At 40.1% G+C, this 21454-nt stretch overlaps 1 protein-coding gene and 1 pseudogene across 5 annotated transcripts in view; both read right to left on the bottom strand.

The window, feature by feature from the left end:
- VKORC1L1 (vitamin K epoxide reductase complex subunit 1 like 1) overlaps positions 1 to 16515 on the bottom strand; it is a 60157-nt gene extending 43642 nt beyond the window's left edge. The window contains exon 1 of one of the 4 annotated variants that reach the window (XM_082358682.1): positions 16059 to 16515. In XM_082358682.1, coding sequence (XP_082214808.1) covers positions 16059 to 16411 — 353 coding nt within the window. In that variant the 5' untranslated portion in view covers positions 16412 to 16515. The remainder of the gene's footprint in view (positions 1 to 16058) is intronic. The other 3 variants (XM_082358681.1, XM_082358680.1, XM_082358679.1) reach the window with 3 other exon arrangements.
- LOC309612663 (large ribosomal subunit protein uL22 pseudogene) overlaps positions 1 to 21454 on the bottom strand; it is an 83779-nt pseudogene that overhangs the window by 35849 nt on the left and 26476 nt on the right. The window contains exon 1 of the transcript XR_014249790.1: positions 18855 to 21454. This exon is cut by the window's right edge and continues 26476 nt beyond it. The product of XR_014249790.1 is annotated as a large ribosomal subunit protein uL22 pseudogene (transcript). The remainder of the gene's footprint in view (positions 1 to 18854) is intronic.

The following is a 21454-nucleotide window of genomic DNA, read 5'->3' as shown; positions in this document are numbered from 1 at the left end:
CTTGAAAAAGAGAAAAAGAATGAAGTAACTTCCAAGCAAGTTTTCCATTCCAAGGAGAATGCTAAATTCATGTCATTACTCTGAAAACTAGTACATTAAGAATGTTTACATTAAAAAGTCCAAAAGCAAAAAAAAAAAAAAAAAAAGAATCCTACCATTACTAAATGGAAGTAGCTATTTCTCTAGATCTTAGCTACATTAATCAAACTTTTTTCTCTTTGCCAATCATATATATTAAAAATGCTTTCAATTTGCTTTTCTCTTATTATGATTGAAACTGGGGATCATTTCCTGTTTAAAATTATTTGTTTTTACTTTCAACTATCTTTGAATGTCCTGTCCCACTTGTCTATTGAGTTGTTGGTCTTTTCTGAATTGATTTAAAAGGATTCCCAGGTTTTTTGTTTTTTTGTTTTTTGTTTTCTTTTTAAAGAAAGTTAGCTCCTTAAATATGATGCATGGCAAATTTTTTTCCCAGTTTATCTTTGGAGTTCCAACTTTGTTTTATGCTAGTTATTGCCACGCATAGGTTTTGTTTGTCTTTATGTGAATTCATCAACTGTTTTTTCTTTATGGTTTCCGGGGTTCTGCAACACTTAGGGCAACTGGAACTGTCATATGTTGCTGATGGGTATAAGCTGGTACAGTCACTCTGGAAAACTGTTTGGCAATATATACTAAAATTAAACATACACATATCCTATGACCCAGCATTTCCACTCAATTCCAACAGAAAATGAGCACTTCTGCTCCCCCCACAAACATGTACAAGAATGTTCTCTACAGTTTTATTCATTTTATCCCCCCAAATATAAACAACCAAAATTTCTATCAACAGTAGAATAAAGTGTGGCATATTAACACAACATAATACGACACAACAGTAAAAAAAGAACTGCTACATGCAACATAAATAAATTTCACAGACATAATGTTAAGCAAAAGAAGCTAGACACAAAAGAAGACTTACTATATGATTCGCTTTATTTGAAGATCAAAAGCAGGCAAAACTAATCTATGGATAGAGGTCTGAATAGTGGTTATCACTGGTGGAGGTGGTATTGACTGGGAAGAGCATAACGGAGAATTTTGAGATGTTGGAGATAGTCTATATCTTGATTGAGGCGGTGAGTACTTTGTGTATACATACATAAAAATTTGTTGAGTTGGTCCCTTAAAGTATGCGTACTTTCCTGTGAATTGTATCTCAATAAAAGATTTTCTTTTTTAAAGTGAGATAGCAAGCTAGCTTTTTTTTCCCAAATGGCTACTCAGTTGACCCCATACTATTTACTGAAGAATTGTTTTCATCCTTATCACATATAACATTTCTATAAATGAGGCCACTTCAGTACTCTCAACTCTATCCGGTGATAACTTGTCTACTTAGGTGCTCTTAATTACTTTAGCTTTAACACAGACTTTAATAGCATTAATACCTCCTTCATGAACACTGGTTTTCATAATTCTTATGAAAAATTCCACATATGTCCTTTCATATGAACTTCAGAATCAAGTTTTGAAAACCCTGTTTGAGATATTGTTATTACACTGAGTTTACAGATTATATTTTATAAACTTCAAGATACCTTCCATGTGAAACTAACACAACACTGTAAATCAACTATACTCCAATAAAAACTTTAAAAAAAAGATACCTTCGATGTAAGATTTACAATTATTTTATGCAGCACTAAAAAATAAGACATTGCCCAGCTATGACATAATGCTGAGGATTTTTATTTTGCCTATTGTTAAATTACCTTTTTCTCTTCAAAAATTCTGTTAGGAAGATATGCAAAACCTCTATTTAGAAATCTATAAAACATTATTGAGAAAAAAATTAAAGAAGACCAAAACACATGGAGAGATAATATTCATGAATTGGAAGACGCATCGGTGTAAAGATTTCAATTACCACTAAACTTATCATTGTGGAACCTCACAAGCTGATTCTAAAATGTATATGTAAATGCAAGGGGCTCAAAATAACCAAGAATTATCTACTGCATGTCAAGATTTATAAAACTAGAGTAGTAATTCTCCAACTTTTTGGTCTTATACTCCTACAAGTTATTGAGACTCTAAAGAGCTTTAGTTTATGTGAGTTGATTTTTTTTCACATTTGAAACTGAAGCAGAAAATTCTGAAATATTTATTTATTCATTTAAAAATAAGAAACCCATTACATGCTAACAGAAATAACTTTATGAAAAATAACTGTTTTCCAAAACTAAAATATTTAGCAGGAAGAGTGGCACTGCTTTACATTTTTATAAATCTCTTTAATATCTGGCTTAATAGGAGACAACTGGATTCTCAGATCTGCTCCTTTATTCAATCTATTTCAATATCACATGTCATGCATCCTCTGGAAAACCTACTGTAGACTCATGAGAGAATGAGAGTGAATAAGGCAAATAACATCTTATTATTACTACGAAAATAGTTTTGACCTCAGAGACCCCCTTAAAGGGTCTCAGGGACCCTACATGGTCCCAGGAGAACTACTGAAATAGACTATTTAAGACAATGGCACTTTGGCATAAGGACAGACAAAATAGAAAAATGGAAGAGGAGAGCCCAGACAAATCCTTGTACATACAACCAGCTGATTTATGACAAAAGTGACTCTACAGAGCAGGGGAGAATGGACATTTTAAAAAGTGGTGCCACAATAATAGTAATTGGACAGTCATATAGGAAAAGAATTAAACTGACCCCTATCTCACACCATTAAAAAAATTCCACATAGATTGTTGATCTAAATGTGAAAGGCAAAACCTAACAGAAAATAATATAGAATATATCTTCATCACCAGGATACAAAAAGTTCTAATTATAAAGGAAAAGACTGACATACTTAACTACATTAAAATTAAGAATTTCTGTTAATCCAAATATACCTTTAAGAAAATGAAAAGGCAAGGCAAGCCAGAGTGGAAGAGGATATCTGCAATATGAGTATCTGAATACACACACACACACACACACACACACACACACACAAGACAAAGAACACCAGATAGAAAAATGGGCAAATGACTTTAACGAGCCTTTCAAAAAGACGATGGTCAATAAACATATGAAAGGCTGCTCAACCCTACTGGTAATCAGGGGAATGCAAATTAAAACCAAACAGGAGTGTTAAATAGTACAACCACTTTGGGAAACTGTTCTGTAGCTTCTAATGAAATCAAACACCTACCTGATGACCCAAAATCCACTCCTCGATATATAGTCAAGAGAAATGAGTATGTATATATAGAAAGATGTGCATGAGAATATTTATAGCAGCTTAATTCACAATAGCCAAACTTAGAAACAATAATCAATAAGAAAATGATAATCATAAAATGGGACTAAGCAGTAAAAAAAGAATAACTAATAAAACCAACAACTTGGATGAATTGCAAAAATATTATTATACTGGGCAGAAGAAGCCTGACACAAAAGAGTTCATACTGTTACAAACCAATTTACATGAAGTTCAAGAACAGGCAAAACAAATTTATAGTGGTAGAAGTCAAAACAGTTTTGTCAGAATAACAGCTTCCGACTGGAAAGGAGTATGAGAGAACTTTCTGGAGTGATGGAAATGTTCTGTATCTTCATCTGGATATGGTACATGCATATGTAAAATATTCTTCAAGCTGTACATTTAAGATTTTTGCAACTTATTGGATATGACATATACCTCAAATTATACACAAAACTCCATTACATATAAACCAGAATGGTTACTTTAACAGATTGACAATTCCAAGGCTTGGCAAAGAGGTGGAATAACAGGAATTCTCATACATTGCTGGTAGGAATCTAAACTAGTGCAACCACTTTGAAAAATAGTCTGGCATTACCAACTAAAACTGAAGAATCACAAAAGTGTTCACAGCAGCATTATTCATAATTGCTGCAAAGTAAAAACAACTTAAATACCCATCCAAAAAAAGAGCAAAAAAATCAACCGTGATATATCTGTATAAAAGAACATTCCACAATGACAAACTACAGCTCCATCACACACAGATGAATCTCACAAAATAATGTTGAATGAAAGCAGCCACAGTAAAGAATACAAAATGAATGGTTCACTTATATAAGGTTGAAAAAGCAGGCAAAACTAAACTACCAAGCTTGGGTGCAACCTTAGGTAGAAAAGTAAGAAAGTGATTATCATAAAAGTCAGGGCAGAGATTATTCTAGTGAAGGAGTAGAAGTATAGTTCATAAGAAGAGTTTAAGGAGGGCTTTCTGCAGCGCTGAAAATTGTCTGTTTAATGACCTGAATGTTGGTTACAAGGCTTATGCTTTATAACCACCACATCAAAAAAAGATGCACAGATCAATGATTTTTCTGTATGTAAAAGAACAAAACCAAAAAGGTTACAAATCAGAAAAAAGGTTTAAAAAAGTCAACTGGACCTGGTGACTGATTGGGTTGGGGTGGGGGTTAGTAAAGGCAACCAAGGAAAACACCCAGGTTGCTGACTTGCAGAACTGTTTGGGTGGGATGCCTTTCACTGAGATAAGAAACAGCATTTCAGGGGAAGAATATGAATTAAACTTTGGACATGGTGAATTTAATAGTACCTTTGAGACATCCAAGCAGAGATGTCCAACAGGCAATTAGATATGCAGATCTTGAGCTCAAAGGAGAGGTCCAGGCTAGAAATATAAATTTTGGATTCATCTATAAGTGAAATCATGGACAGGGATGTGATTGTTTAGGGAAAGAAGGCTGACGAGAGGGTGTATGGCTGATCCCTGGTATGTCAACATTTAATGGGCAGGTACAGGATGATAAACCGGTAAAGAAAACTGAGAAGGAAGCAAGCGGTGGGAGGACGATCAAGAACATGTCATGAACCATTAAGCAAGGGAAGAGAACATCTCATGAGTAATTAGTCATTCACTGCAGGTTGATGCATAGTTAAGAAAACATACGGGTTATGTGCAATACTCAGCAAGCCAGTTTTTACTCCACCTCTCTCTGGCTGATTTGAGAGAAGCAACACCCAGAGAGAAAGCCAATGCTTCTGAGAATGGTTGCAAGTTTTTGTGTTATCTTTAGAAGCGAGGAATTTAGGCCCCTCTCACTCTTCTCCCTGACTCTCAGGAAGGAAGAAGACAGATTTGGGAGCACTGATAGGTCTCTGTGCTACTGGGTAGAATCACCATGAAAAGGTCAGTACACACGTGTGGGCTCATTTTTCTGCTTCTTCCATGTGACTGAAGTGGTATGAGACGCCTTCAAGAGAGGACTTCCTCTATTCCAAGTGACAGCCAGGGCCAAACCTACTACTTGGGCAGAAAAGGCCAGAGGCAGGTGGCCAAGACCAGATAAGCAGTCAGCCAGGGCAAATGGGCTCTCTCTGGTTACAAGGCCCTGAGCACTGATAGGAATGAGTTAGGGCAGCTTTGCCCACATCACAAGGGAAAGATCTAGCCACGTTTGAAAACTGGGGAGATGGAGGGTGTCCATCCCATGGCCTGTTTCAGTTTGAAACAAATGAAGCTTAACTAAATTGAGAAAAACAGCATCTCCACATGAAGCAGCTGGGTTCATTCCAGTCTTCTGTCTTAGATTTTGATGCCCAAGTCCTACTCAAGAATAAGATGCAAAGTATTTTGGTTTTTCATTGCCGGTACAAATATAAATCTCTCCCTTAGGGACCCTATAGACTTGAAAATAATGGCTGTGGACTGGAGGGAATTCTAGTATTCCTGGATCCCACCGGAATACCATCATAAAACTTCTCAATTTCTAGCACCACATAAATCACATACAAAACAAAACCAAACCACAATGGGCATTTGGTTAAAATGGCATCAGATTAGCAACTCCAGAATAAGTAGAAAGTCACAATATGTTTGTTCCTTGATGTAAAGATTTTAGTGAAGGTTGTCTCCTTCCCAAATCATCTATAAATTCAGTACAATTCTAATCAAAATCTCAATGGGATTTTTTTTTTAGAGCTCATCAAAATAAATTCTAAAATTCACCTGAAACAATACATGCATGAGAATAACCAAGAAAAATTTGAAAATGAGCATATTTGCTCTATCAGGTATCAAACTGTACTATATAAAGCCACAGGGGAAAGGGGGACTGTGGTAATGGAATTCTGCAGAAACATACACAAACAAATCACTGGAACTGAACTGAGAGCCCAGAAAGAGGCCTTATATATATAAAGAAATTCTTGCACCATTTCAAATGTGGACAAGTCAATAAGTGGAATTAGGCAAAAGCCTATCAATTTAAAAAAAAGTACATTAGATCCCTACCTCACATCCGACAAAAAAGTAAATTCCACACAAACTAAAAGAGTTAAATATGAAAAAACAAATTTCAAACATAACATATGAGAGTTAAAAAAAAACTCTTGGGGGGACTTCCCTGGTGGTGCAGTGGTTAAGAATTCGCCTGCCAATGCAGGGGACACGGGATTTGAGCCCTGGTCCGGGAAGATCCCACATGCTGTGGAGCAACTAAGCCTGTGCGCCACAACTACTGAGCCTGTGCTCTAGAGCCCGCGAGCCACAACTACTGAAGCCCACGCACCTAGAGCCGGTGCTCTGCAACAAGAGAAGCCACCACAGTGAGAAGCCTGCGCACCGCAACGAAGAGCAGCCCCCACTTGCCGCAACTAGAGAAAAGCCCACACGCAGCAAAGAAGACCCAACGCAGTCATAAGTAAATAAATAAATTTATAAAAAAGGAAATCTTGGGATTTCCCTGGCGGTCCAGTGGTTGGGACTTCGCCTTCCAATGCAGGAGGGTTTGATCCCTGGTCGGGGAGCTGGGATCCTGCATGCCTTGCAGCCAAAAAACCAAAATATAAAACAGAAGAAATATTGTAACAAATTCAACAAAGACTTTAAAAATGGTCCACATCAAAAAAAAATCTTAAAAAAAAACAAAACACACTTGGGATGGTAGAGATTTTGATAAACAAGATTAAAGAAAAAACAAAAAAACTCAAAAGCTACAAAGAAGTTGAAGATGGGACCACATAAAAAGTTTAAACTTCTGTATGAATAAAAATACCACAATGAAATTTAAAGACAACTGAGGGCTTCCCTGGTGGTGCTGTGGTTGAGAATCTGTCTGCTAATGCAGGGGACACGGGTTCGAGCTCTGGTCTGGGAAGATCCCACATGCCGCGGAGCAACTAGGCCCGTGAGCCGCAACTACTGAGCCTGCGAGTCTGGAGCCTGTGCTCCGCAACAAGAGAGGCCACGAAAGTGAGAGGCCTGCGCACCGCGATGAGGAGTGGCTCCCGCTTGCCGCAGCTAGAGGAAGCCCTCGCACGGAAACGAAGACCCAACACAGCCAAAAAATAAATAAATAAATTAATTAATTAATAATAATTAAAAAAAAAAGACAACTGAGAAACTAGGAGAAAATATCTGTAATACATATAACAAAGGATTAACTACTGTGATATCTAAAGAATTCCTGCTAACCAATAAGAAAAAGAGACTACACTGAAGGGAAAAAATGGGCAAAGGCATGAACAGGCAATATCCAAAAGGAATACGAATGCCCATTAAACATATGTCTGTACAAAAATTAGGTTACAGACTCATCTAACACCTGATAAGCTACATTCTAGATGATTAAGAAATTAATTTTTTCAAAACTAAGAGAAATTATAAATTCATCTGATATCAGAATGAGAAATGCCCTTCTAAACTTAAACCTATGAGAAAAAAATTACAAAGAAAAGTAATTAAATTTTATATACTTTAAAAAACCCCATAGTATTGCAAAAATTAATGAAATAGAACTAAACTGGCAAAAACATTAACAAATATAATAAAATATTCATATCCTTTAAGTATATAAAGCATTTGTCTAAATCAATATAAAAATTCTAAGATCTATATAGGCAAGACTGGAGAAGAAAGGCAAAGAGTTAATAAAATGTGAAAACCATTAAACCTTACTTATACCTTGGGGAGAAATGCAAGTCAAAACAATGAGATGACATTTTTCATACATGAAACTGATAAAGGTCTAAAAAATGAGAATGCCCAATACTGGCAGGGGTACAGGGCACTTGACATTCTCTTACATTACTGGTGGAATTTTTAATGACATAAGAAAATAGTTGTGACATGTTAGATGAGGAAAAAAGATATAAAATATGTACAGTATGATCCCAACCATATTTTAAAATAAGAGCTAAGTTTTATGAGCACTTACTTCTGTGCCTAGCACTGTGCTAAGACCATTTACAGGTATTGGTGCATTGGTGCACTTCATACAATAATCCTGAGTTAGACGCTATTATTATCCTCATTTTATGGAGGAGGAAACTGCGACAAGATCAAGTTATGGAACCAAGGTTTCAACCCAGTTACACTTGCTCTAGAATCTGTGATCGTTAACTATTAGCACAGTGCAGAGGAGGAAATAAATCAAACTCCTAAGACAAAGTGATGTTGAATATACTCCACTTAATTCCTATTTTGTCATGGATTTTCCATTATTTTACTTCTCAAACACAGCAATGGTTTTTAAAAGGTCAATAATCACACAACAGTGACAACAGCATCCTTGAAATGCTCCTAAGTTACAGGTGCTAACAACAAAAGAAACTTTATAGATCATAATCCAGGGGATTTAAAAATGTTGTTTAGCAAAAGAACTTTTTTGTAAATGAAAATTTAAATGGATCTATGATATGAGAAACAGATTAAAGCAGTACTGCATTGTATGAGTGTATTTGAAAAGCTCAAATTTATAACATTTACAATGAAGCTCTTCTGGTGAATACAAACTTCAAATTATGAATGATTAGGGCAGTTGAATTTGTTTTGTTTGATTGCCCAGTATCAAGAAAAACCTGATTCACAGAGAGTAGCAGTTGCAAATAAGAGTTTTTGTGATTCTTTAAAAAACAGCAAAAAAAACAAACAAAAACAAAAAAAAAACCCAGCACATAGGGCTTCCCTGGTGGCGCAGTGGTTGAGAATCCGCCTGCCAATGCAGGAGACACGGGTTCGAGCCCTGGTCTGGGAAGATCCCACATGCCGCGGAGCAACTGGGCCCGTGAGCCACAATTACTGAGCTTGCGCATCTGGAGCCTGTGCTCCGCAACAAGAGAGGCCGCGATAGTGAGAGGCCCGCGCACCGCGATGAAGAGTGGCCCCCGCTTGCCACAACTAGAGAAAGCCCTCGCGCAGAAACGAAGACCCAACACAGCCATAAATAAATAAATTAATTAATTAATTAAAAAAAAAAAAAGCACATAAATGCTATCTGAGGATTTTATTACACCTGTCCGGAAGTCCAAGCAGAACATTTCTAAGTTAAATCTCTAATAATATTAGGAATGAGAATACTTGGTAACCACAAATATTTTGGTAAAAAATAAAAATCTTAAAATATATACTAATCATGACATCAAGACATTATACATAAGGCAGTCACATGTTATTGCACAATGCAATGAGAGTTGTCTACAGGAGCAAACTTGCTCATGTAATTTTACATAAGCAAATAAGGACTGGTCTGAATTTTTAAAAGACCAGTATAAAGCTACAATCTTTCCAATCAATAAAAATTTTAAAAATTCAAGTATATGCACAAAGAAAGCAATAAACACTATTATAAGTATTGTTATCTGGCTGTTGGCATTATGGATAATTTCATTTTTTCTTTTTGCTTATTTCCCCTCTAACACCCTAAATACACTCTTTTTTTTTTTTACTCTTTTACTTTTATTTTAAAAATAGTTATAAATCACAGGAATTTGCAAAAAAATGTACAGGAAGGTCCTGAGGACCCTTCACCTAACTTCCTTCAATGGTAATATCCTACATAACTCTAGTGTAAGATCATAACCAGGAAACTGACCTTGGTACAGAGTTTACGCATATTTCACCACTTCTACATTCGTGTGTGTGTGTTCTCTGCAATTTTATCACATTTGACATTTGTAGCTTCGAGTAACCACATTTGAGATACAGAACTGTTCCCTCCCCACAAAGCTCTCTCATGCTGCCTCCTTAACCACCCTTTCCCCCATTCCTAACTCCCAGCAACAACTAAGGTATTCTCCATCTCTATAATTTTGTTATTTCAATAATGTTATATAATGCAATCATATAGACTGTAACCTTTTAAGACTGACTATTTTTTTTACCTAGATAACCCAGCAGTACAAATCAGCGGTTTCTAATGTAAAATTTAGCATGAGATACATCTGAGTGTATATAAATGTTTATAATGTTTTAAAGTTTACAGTGTTAAAAATGTGACTCAAATGCTTATGAAATCCCTGTTGTATCACCACAGAACTAGGATTCTGGGGAATTAATTTTTAAAATTGATAATCTGATACAAGTCTAGTGCAATCTAGTACAAACACAGTACAGAAGAGAAGCCCAAGGCACAGTGCTCGTTAAGTTTTATCTATGTTTACAAGAACACGTGGCTTACAAGAATGCCTGGTTTTGCATTTTTCTGGCCAAGCTCTAGATTCCAGTCCTTCCCTAACCCAGGTAAATCTATATTACATTCAAATATGACCATTTGCTATTCCCCTCAAAATGGTCAGCGTTTTCTGCCTTTCCTCATGTTGTTTCCTAGAATCCTTCCAAATCATCAAGGAAATGAATCCCTCTTAAATTCCTGGTTCTGGTGATTTAACCCCACCACACCCCAGGCCCAATTCTTCTGTCTCTATATGCAGTAGGTCCTTATGACTCAACACCTCTCTCAGGAAGGACTACCCCACCCCAGTACAAATTCATACTAACATTTTCCCCACCCCTCTACACCTCCAGGTACCTAGATCCACTTTATCTTTCTTCCCTCGGCTATTCTGTTAGGTCTTCCTGATAGCTCACCCCACTGTATACCTGTTCACTCACTAGGTGTGACAAATGCCTTATCTTCACAAGTTTAGACTTTGAAGGCAAACACTCCAAGGATTTACTTCTTGAATACCGTGCCTTCAGAGTAATGTCCTTGCTTTTCCAAAAAGATTGCTCCCAATAAGTAAAAGCTAAAACACAAACATACAGATGCAAAAAAAAAGCATAGATGTTTGCATATTTTTAAAAATTTGGCTGATATGGGTATCATTATATCAAAATCAGATCAAATGGAATTTAAAGTAGTGGTAAAGAGCCAGACTGCCTGGGTTAAAATGTGGCCTCTGCCACTGTACTATCTAAATCAAGTTTCATTTACATTCTGTGTGACTCAATTTTCTCATCTGTAAAATGGTGATAAAAGTGCCTCACAGGACAGCTGTGAGAATTAAATAAACTGCATTTAGAACACTGCCTAGTACACAGTAAACATTATCCAAGTATTAACAATTATCTCTAATGCATGGCAATCCAGGTTCACCTCTTTGTGATATCCCTCTATTCCCCTTACATTCTTTGAAGTCCATACCGCTTCTGAAATTTCCATACCAAGAAACAATGGTCACATGAGAACCTGTATTTTATTGATTAAATTCATCTTGGTCAAAACTAACCAGTAGAACAAATTGTTTTTTACATAATGGTAGCAGTTATTAACATTCACCAAATATGAATGTAAGCACTTAAAAGTATGGTGGTGATGGAAAGAATGCTAGCTAGCAAAGAGTAAAGTACAGATCAGAACATAGAATATGGTAGTTTTATGTGTAAAAAATGGGGAGACTAATATGGTCATATTTATGCTTGTATATGCATAAAATGGCTCTGTAAAGTTTCATGTCTGCTTAAGGAAAGGGAGAACTACAAGTCTGGGGGCAGGGTTATGAAGGGGGCGGTTCACTATATATGCTTTAGTATCTTTCAAACTTGAAGCAGTGAATATATTACCTATATAAGAATTTAATTTTAAAAATGGAGGTGGGTGGGGGGGTGGTCCCTCTAAACAAGTACTCTGGAAGCCAGGCTTCTAGTCCCAATCTGCCACTAACTGTGTTACCTTGCACAAGTCATTTAACCTCTGAGTCTCGCTGAACTAAGCAAGGGGCAGCACAGATTCCTAGGTTCTATTCTAATTCTAAAAATGTATCTCAAAGAGGGGGGTAGTAAACAGATGGTACTATTTTTAAGACATGAGAGGGGTACTAGTCCAACATTTTGCGAAATAAGGCAACTTTTTGAGGACATGAATTGTCAAGCCTCTTCATTTCAAAATCATTTTTTTCTTACATAAAAGCTCTTCTTAGAAGGGGTCTAATGCAACGTATAGGAAATACCTATAAAGAATATTCTACACATTATTTTGTGTCTCTTGCCACACTTTTGGAGTTGTTTTAAATGGATTTTAAGTCTTTATACTATGCCATGGAGTGAGCAATAAAGTACTCTAAAACAATTTACATTTAAAATACATAAATGACTACACCTAAGACAAGTAACTTGTACTACTTAAAGGCGTTTATGATCAGACACTGCAAAAAAATAATCATACCACCTCCAGTCAATAACAGCCATAACTAATGGAGTACATACTTTATTTCAAGTATCATCCATTTATTTATTCCATGTATCCTCTTTAATCCTACCCATTCATCTGGCAAAGTCGGTTTTAACATCCCCATTTAACCGAGAAGCAACTGTAGCTCCATGAAGATGAGTGACTAGCTCGAGGCCAGCTAACAAGTGGACGAGCTAGGAGTCCACCCAGAACCTTTGGATCTGAACTTAGTGCACTGGACAGGGATTAGCAGGCAGGCTGGTGCAGACTTGCAACAAAGTTTTTAGTAATTTAAATAAAAATGAGGAAAAATAAGAAGTAAACTTTTTAATAAAGCTAAGTGATTCAATTTAAAGATCTTTCATACTGAGATTCAGTTCTTTCTAATTATTTGAGTTAAAATATCCTTATTTACAATGAAATGACAGTGACAGTAGACAGTGGTACGGGTTACTGTTGCTGTTTTTATTGACTATAGCCAACAGGACAAACTGGCACCTCTAGTGCAGCCTCCCAATTTGGGGGGGAAATACTTCTTTTGAAATCCAAAAATCTGGGAAGTACTTCCTTAGACAATGATGCCTCCCAAAATAATAGAGGACTTACACACACACACACACACACACACACACACACAGCCCTCAAGATTCTCGTATTAATCTCTACTTTATTTGGATTAGAACTCTTAAGGATTAAGAAATGAGAATAAAGTGAGTTTCAGCAATCCAAAATCACATGAGTTAATGTTGGATTCTGGCAAAGAACTTTCCTCAGGATTTCCTTGGTTAATTTTTCTCATCCTTTATCTTTAATTCTACTCAAACCTGGGCTCAAACTTTCTGTTCCTAAAATAGTCACACTTATGGACTTCCCTGGCAGTCCAGTGGTTAAGACTCCACGCTTCCAATGCAGGGGGCGTGGGTTCGATCCCTGGTCAAGAAACTAAGATCTCACATGCCCCTGTGGCATGGCCAAAAATAATAAAATAATAATAATAATAAATATTTTAATAAATAAAATAGTCACATTTTTTACTACTGCTGCTAACTAGCAATCAATACTTAAGTCAAATAAAAAGAACTACTACTTGAGGTCTCCAATAATCTGCTTTTATTTAAAGCCTTTTTCACTTTGACAAAATGAAAACTTTTAATTATGTTTAGTCTACCTACTTCCAAAAGAAAACTGATCTATAAATCAGACTCAAGCCACTTTAATTTCCAAATTTCTGTGTCTCCATCATATATATATAATATATATAGTTTATATATATATAGTGTATATATGTATTGATATATATGGTTTTGCAAGCAGTTTATAAACAGGTTGGTCAAACTAAATTTCTTGAATTTTATTGCGTACACAGCAAATAAGCTATTTATTCCTCTTATTAGCATGTCTTATTTCTTACCTACCTTCCTTTAGTGAGCATCAAATTTAAAATATTCTATGTACACAGCTACACAATTAAACACTAGTGTCAGTCACAACATATTAAGTTCACATTTAAAACTATAAAGAGATCCAGATATTTTTAGTCTTACACATATACTTTATATATAATCTCACTTGATGTTATTTATATTATCTTATGGTGCTTTATTAAACAGAAATCAGAGCACAAAAACCTGGACCTTGCAGGATACATAACTGAAAATATTTATAATCTATACTTATTACATGGTTCAAAAACACTCTTTTTTAAAGGAAAGCCAATTTTAAGAACTTAAACATACAGTCTGGATAACATAAAGCACTCTTTCCAAGTCCAAATGTTAAAAGGTCTAGTTAAATTTATGATAGAATACAGTGTTTCCAAAAGCTAGAAGTGGCAATAATTCTGCTTAAATTCCATATTAATCTAATATCAAAAGTTATTTTTATTCCTTTTTTTCAAATACCTGAAATATACTGCTGCTTAGTCTTTTCATTATATATTTAGTTAGCTAACTTTGGGTGCAAGGTACTTTAAGTATAAAAGTCCTTTCCAATGGATAGTGAAAATAATATAAAAATGTTTGTATAAAATACACTCAGTGGTTCTCAAAGGATATCTGAGAGTCTGTTAGGTCTATTAACTTGGTTCAAAATACCCAACAACAAATGTGAGGTTTTGTCACATTGACATATTTTAACTGTTAACTGGTATCTACATTTTAAACACATTATGTCTAATGTAGCAATAATGATGACTATTTTCCCACTAAAAAGCTAAAGGATTTTGGTTAAAGGGCAGATGAGAAAGAGTACGTGGCTCACCAAGAAGGCGGTCTAAGTGGAAAAGATCAGCAGCCTGAAATTTGCAAATAGTAACAAGACAAACTCCAGTGCTAGGTCGTTCATGTAATCACCAATATGTAGGTCAAAATAAACTAGTGAGCTATACATTACTGTCTACCTAGTAATTTACAGACCAATATGAGAGGAAGAAACTGCTCAAATGTGACTACTGTTAACAAACTCAAAATATTAGGCATAGTATGCCTCTATTAAAATTATAACCTATCAATTGTGAAATAATTGAAATAATTTCTTTCACTGTTGCTACTTTTAAAAAATGAACCCTCCTCAATTAAAAAAAAAAAAAGAGCAGCCACTTTTAAGATGTAAATTCCTCTTTTTTTCAAAGTAACGTGCCCAGAAAAATCTAATGCAGAAAATAAAGTGTAACAGATAAATCGACTACAACATTTTAAAAAACCTAAAAGTATCAGTAAAACAAACCAATCCCTCCAGTTTAGCAATGCGTGTATTTTTAAGCTTCGGTGGGTATTCCATTATAATAACCAACAACATTGAAGAGGCACCCTAATGCCCCAAACATCATCATTACACATGACATACTCGTATTTTACTCAAATTATGCTTAGACCAGATCCAAACTCAGGCCATTCCCCCCTCGCGGGCACACTGAAATATACGAGGGGGAATCCAAGAAATCAGATATGTTAAGTGCAGGTATCTCCTTCCAGAGTAGGGTCAAATTCTTGTTTGCCCGCAAATGTCACTCTCTCAAGAAGTCTGCAAATTCTCACTAGCGCTACAGAGTACAAAGAGGCCTGACCACGGAAACACCTGTCCTAGCACCGGGAAGACAGTGGGAAATGCAAACCCCGAGCCCACGCCGGCCGTACAGCCTTGGGCAGCAGCAGCGACCCCAGACGAGGTGTGGACACTGACCTCATGGCTCCCTCGGGCAGGCTCCCACACCCCCGACTCGCCTCCCCGGGCGAGAACCACGAAATCTGTCAAGCCGGCCGGGACCCACCCTCCGCGAACCCCGCTCGCTCCCTCCCAGCCCGGCCCCAGCCTGCCCAACTGCCCCCGGTCCGCTCCGGCCTCGCGGCTGCACTCTGCCACCTCATCCCTCCTTGCCGGTCTCGCGGCCCCGCCACCTCAGCCTCGGCGGCCTGCACTCGGGCCGCCCCACCCCGGCCGCCGCCCCCCGGCCCCGGCCGAGGCTCCCGGCCAGGCTCACGGCGCCGTCGGTCCCTTCGCGGCCCGATCCCCGCCGCCCCCCAGGCCCGAGCTCCCGCCGCGCGCTCCCCACCCCCAGCCTCCGCCCTCGCCCCGCTCGGCCGCTCCCGGCCCGCTCCCCCTAGCCGGGCTACCTGGAGGCAAGGGCGGCAGAGCACTTCACCCAGGGCCCCAGGTCGCAGAGGGCCCGGTGCTCGGGGTCCCGCTCCTTCTCCCGCTCCACGTGGTAGGCGTAGATGGAGAGCAGGATCCCGGCGGCGCACACTGCATACCGGGCCACCCGCTCCCAACGCGGCACCGACACTCTCAGCAGGACGGGCGCCGCCATCTTCCCCCCTCCGCCGCCGCCGCCTCCTTCGCCGCCGCCGCCGCCTCCCTCCGCCTCCACCTCAGCCGCCGCCGCCCGTCGGGGCCCGACCCAGCCGCCGCCGCTACCGTTACCGCCTCCGCCGCCGCCGCCACCGCCGCCGCCGCCGCCGCGCCCCATTGGCTCGACCGCCTCCTCCGGGCCCCGCCCCCACAGGCGCGCGGCCCAACCGCCCCAAAAGGAGAGATCCTGGCGGGGCGGGGAAGGCGCGCGCGGGCGCGGAGTGGGGGACGGAGCGCGCAACCGGCCGGGAGGCCGGCCGGGGGGCGGAGCCAGGGGTAGTGCGGCGCGCGCAGCGGGCGGGGCCGAAGGAGGGGCGGGGCCAGGGGAAGGGCAGGGCGGGGCTCTGGGAGGGGAGGGGAGGGGAGGGGAAGGGTGGCGCGGGAGGGGAGGGCTGGCGCGGGCGGGCCCTAGGGTACCCGGTGCAAGGAATAAATTTCAAAGATACCAACCTGTGTGACTGGATAAGCCCTTGGCACCACCTCCTGGGGGTGGTAATCAATTGCCATACTTTCTGCTTTTTTTTTTGTCATTATCACTTGATATTTTCTGACCCAATCCAAATTAGCCTTGGCCATTTCCCAGAGCTCCAGAGCCAAGCTCCAGAGCGACGTTTACATTACCTGATCTTCCCCATCACCACCTCCACGCACTTCGTGTTCAACAAGTGCAAACTTAACTATTTTTGAAACATTATTTCTGAATGCCTTGCTTCCCTGTAAGCTGAATTTGAGATGGCTTAACATAATTCGTGTAATATAGTAAAGTATAAAAATGAACTAAAAAATCAGGACGAAGAAAAAGACAAATCAAAATAAAAGACCAGGGGCTTCCCGGGTGGCGCAGTGGTTGGAAATCTGCCTGCCAATGCAGGGGACATGGGTTTGAGCCCTGGTCCGCGAAGATCCCACATGCCACGGAGCAACCAAGCCCGTGCGCCACAACTACTGACCCTGCGCTCTAGAACCCGCGAGCCACAACTACTGAGCCCACGTGCCACAACTACTGAAGCCCACACGCCTGGAGCCCATGTTCCGCAACAAGAGAAGCCACCCCAATGAGAAGTCCGCGCACCGCAACAAAGAGTAGCCCGCCGCAACTAGAGAAAGCCCACCCACAGCAACGAAGACCCAACGCAGCCAAAAATAAAAATAAATAAATTTATTAAAAAAAATAAAGACCAGGAGTAAGAACACAGACAAGGGACTTTGCTGGTGGCACAGCGGTTAAGAATCCGCCTGCCACTGCAGGGAACACGGGTTCGATCCCTAGTCTGGGAAGATCCCACATGCAGCAGAGCAACTAAGCCCATGCGCCACAACTATTGAGCCTGTGCTCTAGAGCACACAAGCCACAACTACTGAAGCCTGCGTGCCTAGAGCCGGTGCTCCACAACAAGGGAAGCCACAGCAGTGAGAAGCCTGCGGACCGCAACGAGGAGTAGCCCCCACTCACCGCAACTAGAGAAAGCCCACGCGCAGCAACGAAGACCCAACACAGCCAAAAATGAATGAATGAATGAATGAATAAATAAATAAATAAATAAAATGCCTTAATGGCTCAGACCGATTAAAAAAAAAAAAAAAGAATACGTCTTGCAAAAAAAGAATCCTTCTTGCAATGCAGGGGACTTTGGTTCATCCCCAGTGGGGGAACTAAGATCCCACATGCGGTGGGGCAACTAAGCCCTCACACCACAACTACTGAGCCCGCGCTCCTCAACTACAGAATGCAAGCGCTCTGGAGCCCACACACCACAACCAGAGAAGCCCGCATGCCACAACTAGAGAGAAGCCTGCGCACGCACTGCAATGAAGCGAAGAGCCCACCCTCCACAGCAAAAGATCCCGCGTGCTGCAACTAAGACCCGACGCAGCAATAAATAAATAAATTAATAAATTAATTATCAGCTCTGTGCTTTGTGACCACCTAGAGGGGTGGGATAGGGAGGGTGGGAGGGAGGGAAATGCAAGAGGGAAGAGATATGGGAACATATGTATATGTATAACTGATTCACTTTGTTATAAAGCAGAAACTAACACACCATTGTAAAGCAATTATACTCCAATAAAGATGTTAAAAATAAATTAATTAATTAATTAATTAATTTTTAAAAAAAGAACACAGACAAGCAGGCCATAGAGTATCACATAATTATTAAAACCGAGCCATAAATTTGGCTCTGAGCTTCCTGGTGGCCAAAACTAAAAGAAAAATACATGTATGTTATTCTCACTGTCTCTAAGAAGAAACACACTGTTCTTGGAGATTGCTAGATTTTTCCTGGTTGCCACTGGCCAAGAGATTTCAATTTTATATAGTGATTTTGAGTAATTGATGTCCTATTAGTTATGTATTGTTGGGTAACAAATTACCCCAAACTTGCAGCTTAAAACAACAACAGCAAAAATCTCTTATTTTCTCATAGTTTCTGTGGGTCAGGAATCTGGGTGTTATTCAGCTGGGTCCCCTGGATCAGGGTCTCTCACAAGGATGCAGTCAAGATGTTGGCTGGGGCTGCAGGCATCTCAAGGCTGGAGAATCCTCTTTCAAGCTCACTCACAGGGCAGTTGGCAGGCCTCACGTCCTCTCCGGCTGTTGGCTGGATCCATCAGTTCCTGGCCACTTGTACCTCTCCATAAGAAGCTGCTAGCTTCCCTTAAAGCAAGGAATAAGACAGAGTGAGGGAAATGGAAGTCACAGTCTTTTTTGTAACCTAATCTCAGAAGAAACAGCCCATCACTTTTACATATTCTGTTACTTAGAAGCTAGTCCACCAACCTAAGTGTCCATGGATAGATGAATGGATAAAGGAAATGTGGTATGTACCCACAATGGAATATTATTCAGCCACAAAAAAAGAAGGAAATCCTACCATTTGAGACAACAAGGACAAATCTTGAGGGCATTATGATAAGTGAAATAAATCAGACAGAGAAAGACAAATACAGTTGACCCTTGAACAAGGCAGGGGTTAGGGGCACCAGCACCCCTGTGCAGTCGAAAATCCAAATATAACCCTCCATATCCAAGGTTTCACAGCCACAGATTCAACCAAGGATCGTGTATTACTGTCTTATGTGTGTATTGAAAAAAATCCACATATAAGTGGACCTGTGCAGTTCAAGCCTGTGTTGTTCAAGGGTCAAGTGTACTATACAATCTCACTTGTGGACTCTAAAAAAGCTGAAATCATAGAAACAGAATTGATTGGTAGTTGGCAGGGGCTGGCAGGTGGGGGAAACGGAGAGATGTTGGTCAAAGGGCACAAACTTCTAATTATAAGATAAATAAATTCTGGAGATCTAATGTACACTATGGTGTCTATAGTTAATAATATTGTATATGTGAAAGTTGCTAAGAGAGTTGCTAAATCTTACATGTTCTCATTCCCTCCCTCCAGGCCAAAAAAAAAAAAAACGGTAATTATGTGAGGTGATGGATGTGTTAACTGATCTTATTGTGGTAATCATTTCACTACATATGTATATCGAACCATGCTGTACATCTTAAACTTTCACAATGTTATACGTCAATTATATCTCAATAAAACTGGAGGAGAAAAAGAAGCAAGTCCCTAGGTCCAGTCTACACTGAAAGGGAGGGGATTACACAAAGGCATGAATACCAGAAGGGGAATCACTGGGATCATCTTTTTTTTTTTAATAAATTTTTTTTTTTTTTATGGTTGCTTTGGGCCTTCATTCCTAGTTGTGGCGAGCGGGGGCTACTCTTCGTTGCAGGGCTTGGGCTTATTGCGGTGGCTTCTCTTGTTGTGGAGCACGGGTTCTAGGCACGTGGGCTTCAATAGTTGCAGCATGCAGGCTCAGTAATTGCAGCACGCGGGCCCTAGAGGGCACGGGCTTCAGTAGTTGTGGCTCGTGGGCTCTAGAGCACAGGCTCAGTAGTTGTGGCGCACGGGCTTAGTTGCTCCGCGGCATGTGGGATCTTCCTGGACCAGGGATCGCGTGTCTCCTGCATTGGCAGGTGGATTCTTAACCACTGCACCACCAGGGAAGCCCTCATTGGGATCATCTTAAAGCCTGCCTACCACTGTCCTCAAAAAGATCGACTCTCTAACTCTCTGGTGGTTTTCATATTTCTGAGTGGACTCATTCTCCTGTAGCCCCCCACCTTCTGGATTCCTTTACTTACTTGATAAGATCTATTGATTATCTGGTTTCTTTTACTCATCATTATGTCTGTGAGGGTTTTCCTATGTTATTGTACACGGCTGTGTAATAGTCCACTATATAACTAACCACAGTTTTATTTATCCAGTCTGTCCACTGTTGATGGACATTTGGCCAGTTTTTAGCTATTATGAATAAAGCTGCTGTGAACATTCTGTAAACGTCTTTTGGTGGCTGTATGCAGTCATGTCTACTGGGAATACATCCAGGGGCGGAATTAGAGTCAGACAGTATTAGTTATACTGCCTCAGCCAATTTAGGTCCTCCAAGGAGGAGATGCCAAAGTGAAATCAGATGTATAAGAGACTGACAGGGGGCGATTCCTGTGAAGGATAAAGGAGACAGGGAACAAGAACAGGCATGGAGAGCCTCCAGATCATCACAAAGCAGGTCTGACCACTATGAAAGCTCTGCAGTCTCATCCAGGCTGACAGGGAGCAAGGCAGGAGTAGCCCCTATCTAGTAGCCCTGCCAGGCACAGTCATGTGCTCCCAAGGCTGGGAGCAGCCTGAGACTGCATGGTCTCAGCTCGAGAGCATGGCCTCAGCATGAGTGCTGTGATCGATCCAAAGGTGTAGCCAGCCACTGGAGGCTACTGGCCAGCTAGCCTCTTTGCAGCAGACTCTCTTGAAGGGAGACTGACTGGTGTACCACCAGGGCCACCACACTACCAAACAGTCTTCCAAAGGGGTTGTACCAATTTAAGCTCCCATTAGCAAAGTATGAGAGTTCTGGGTACCCCACATCCTCACCAATCCTTGGCAAGGTCAGTGCTTTCCGTTTTAGAAAATCTGGTGGCTCTCTAGAGGGATCGTGGTGGTTTTAAAATTGCCTTTCCCTGAAGACCAACGAATTTGAACTCCTTTCATATGCTTTTTGACTACTTAGATGTTCTCTTTTGTGAAGTGCCTATTTAAGCCTTTTTCGCACTTTAAAAAATGGGTCGTATTTTTCTTATTGGCTTGTAGAA

The sequence above is a fragment of the Balaenoptera borealis genome (assembly GCF_965194805.1).
Source record: "Balaenoptera borealis genome assembly, chromosome: 16".
In the NCBI taxonomy this organism is placed as follows: Eukaryota; Metazoa; Chordata; class Mammalia; order Artiodactyla; family Balaenopteridae; genus Balaenoptera; species Balaenoptera borealis.
This window is presented reverse-complemented; position numbering and strand designations above follow the sequence as displayed.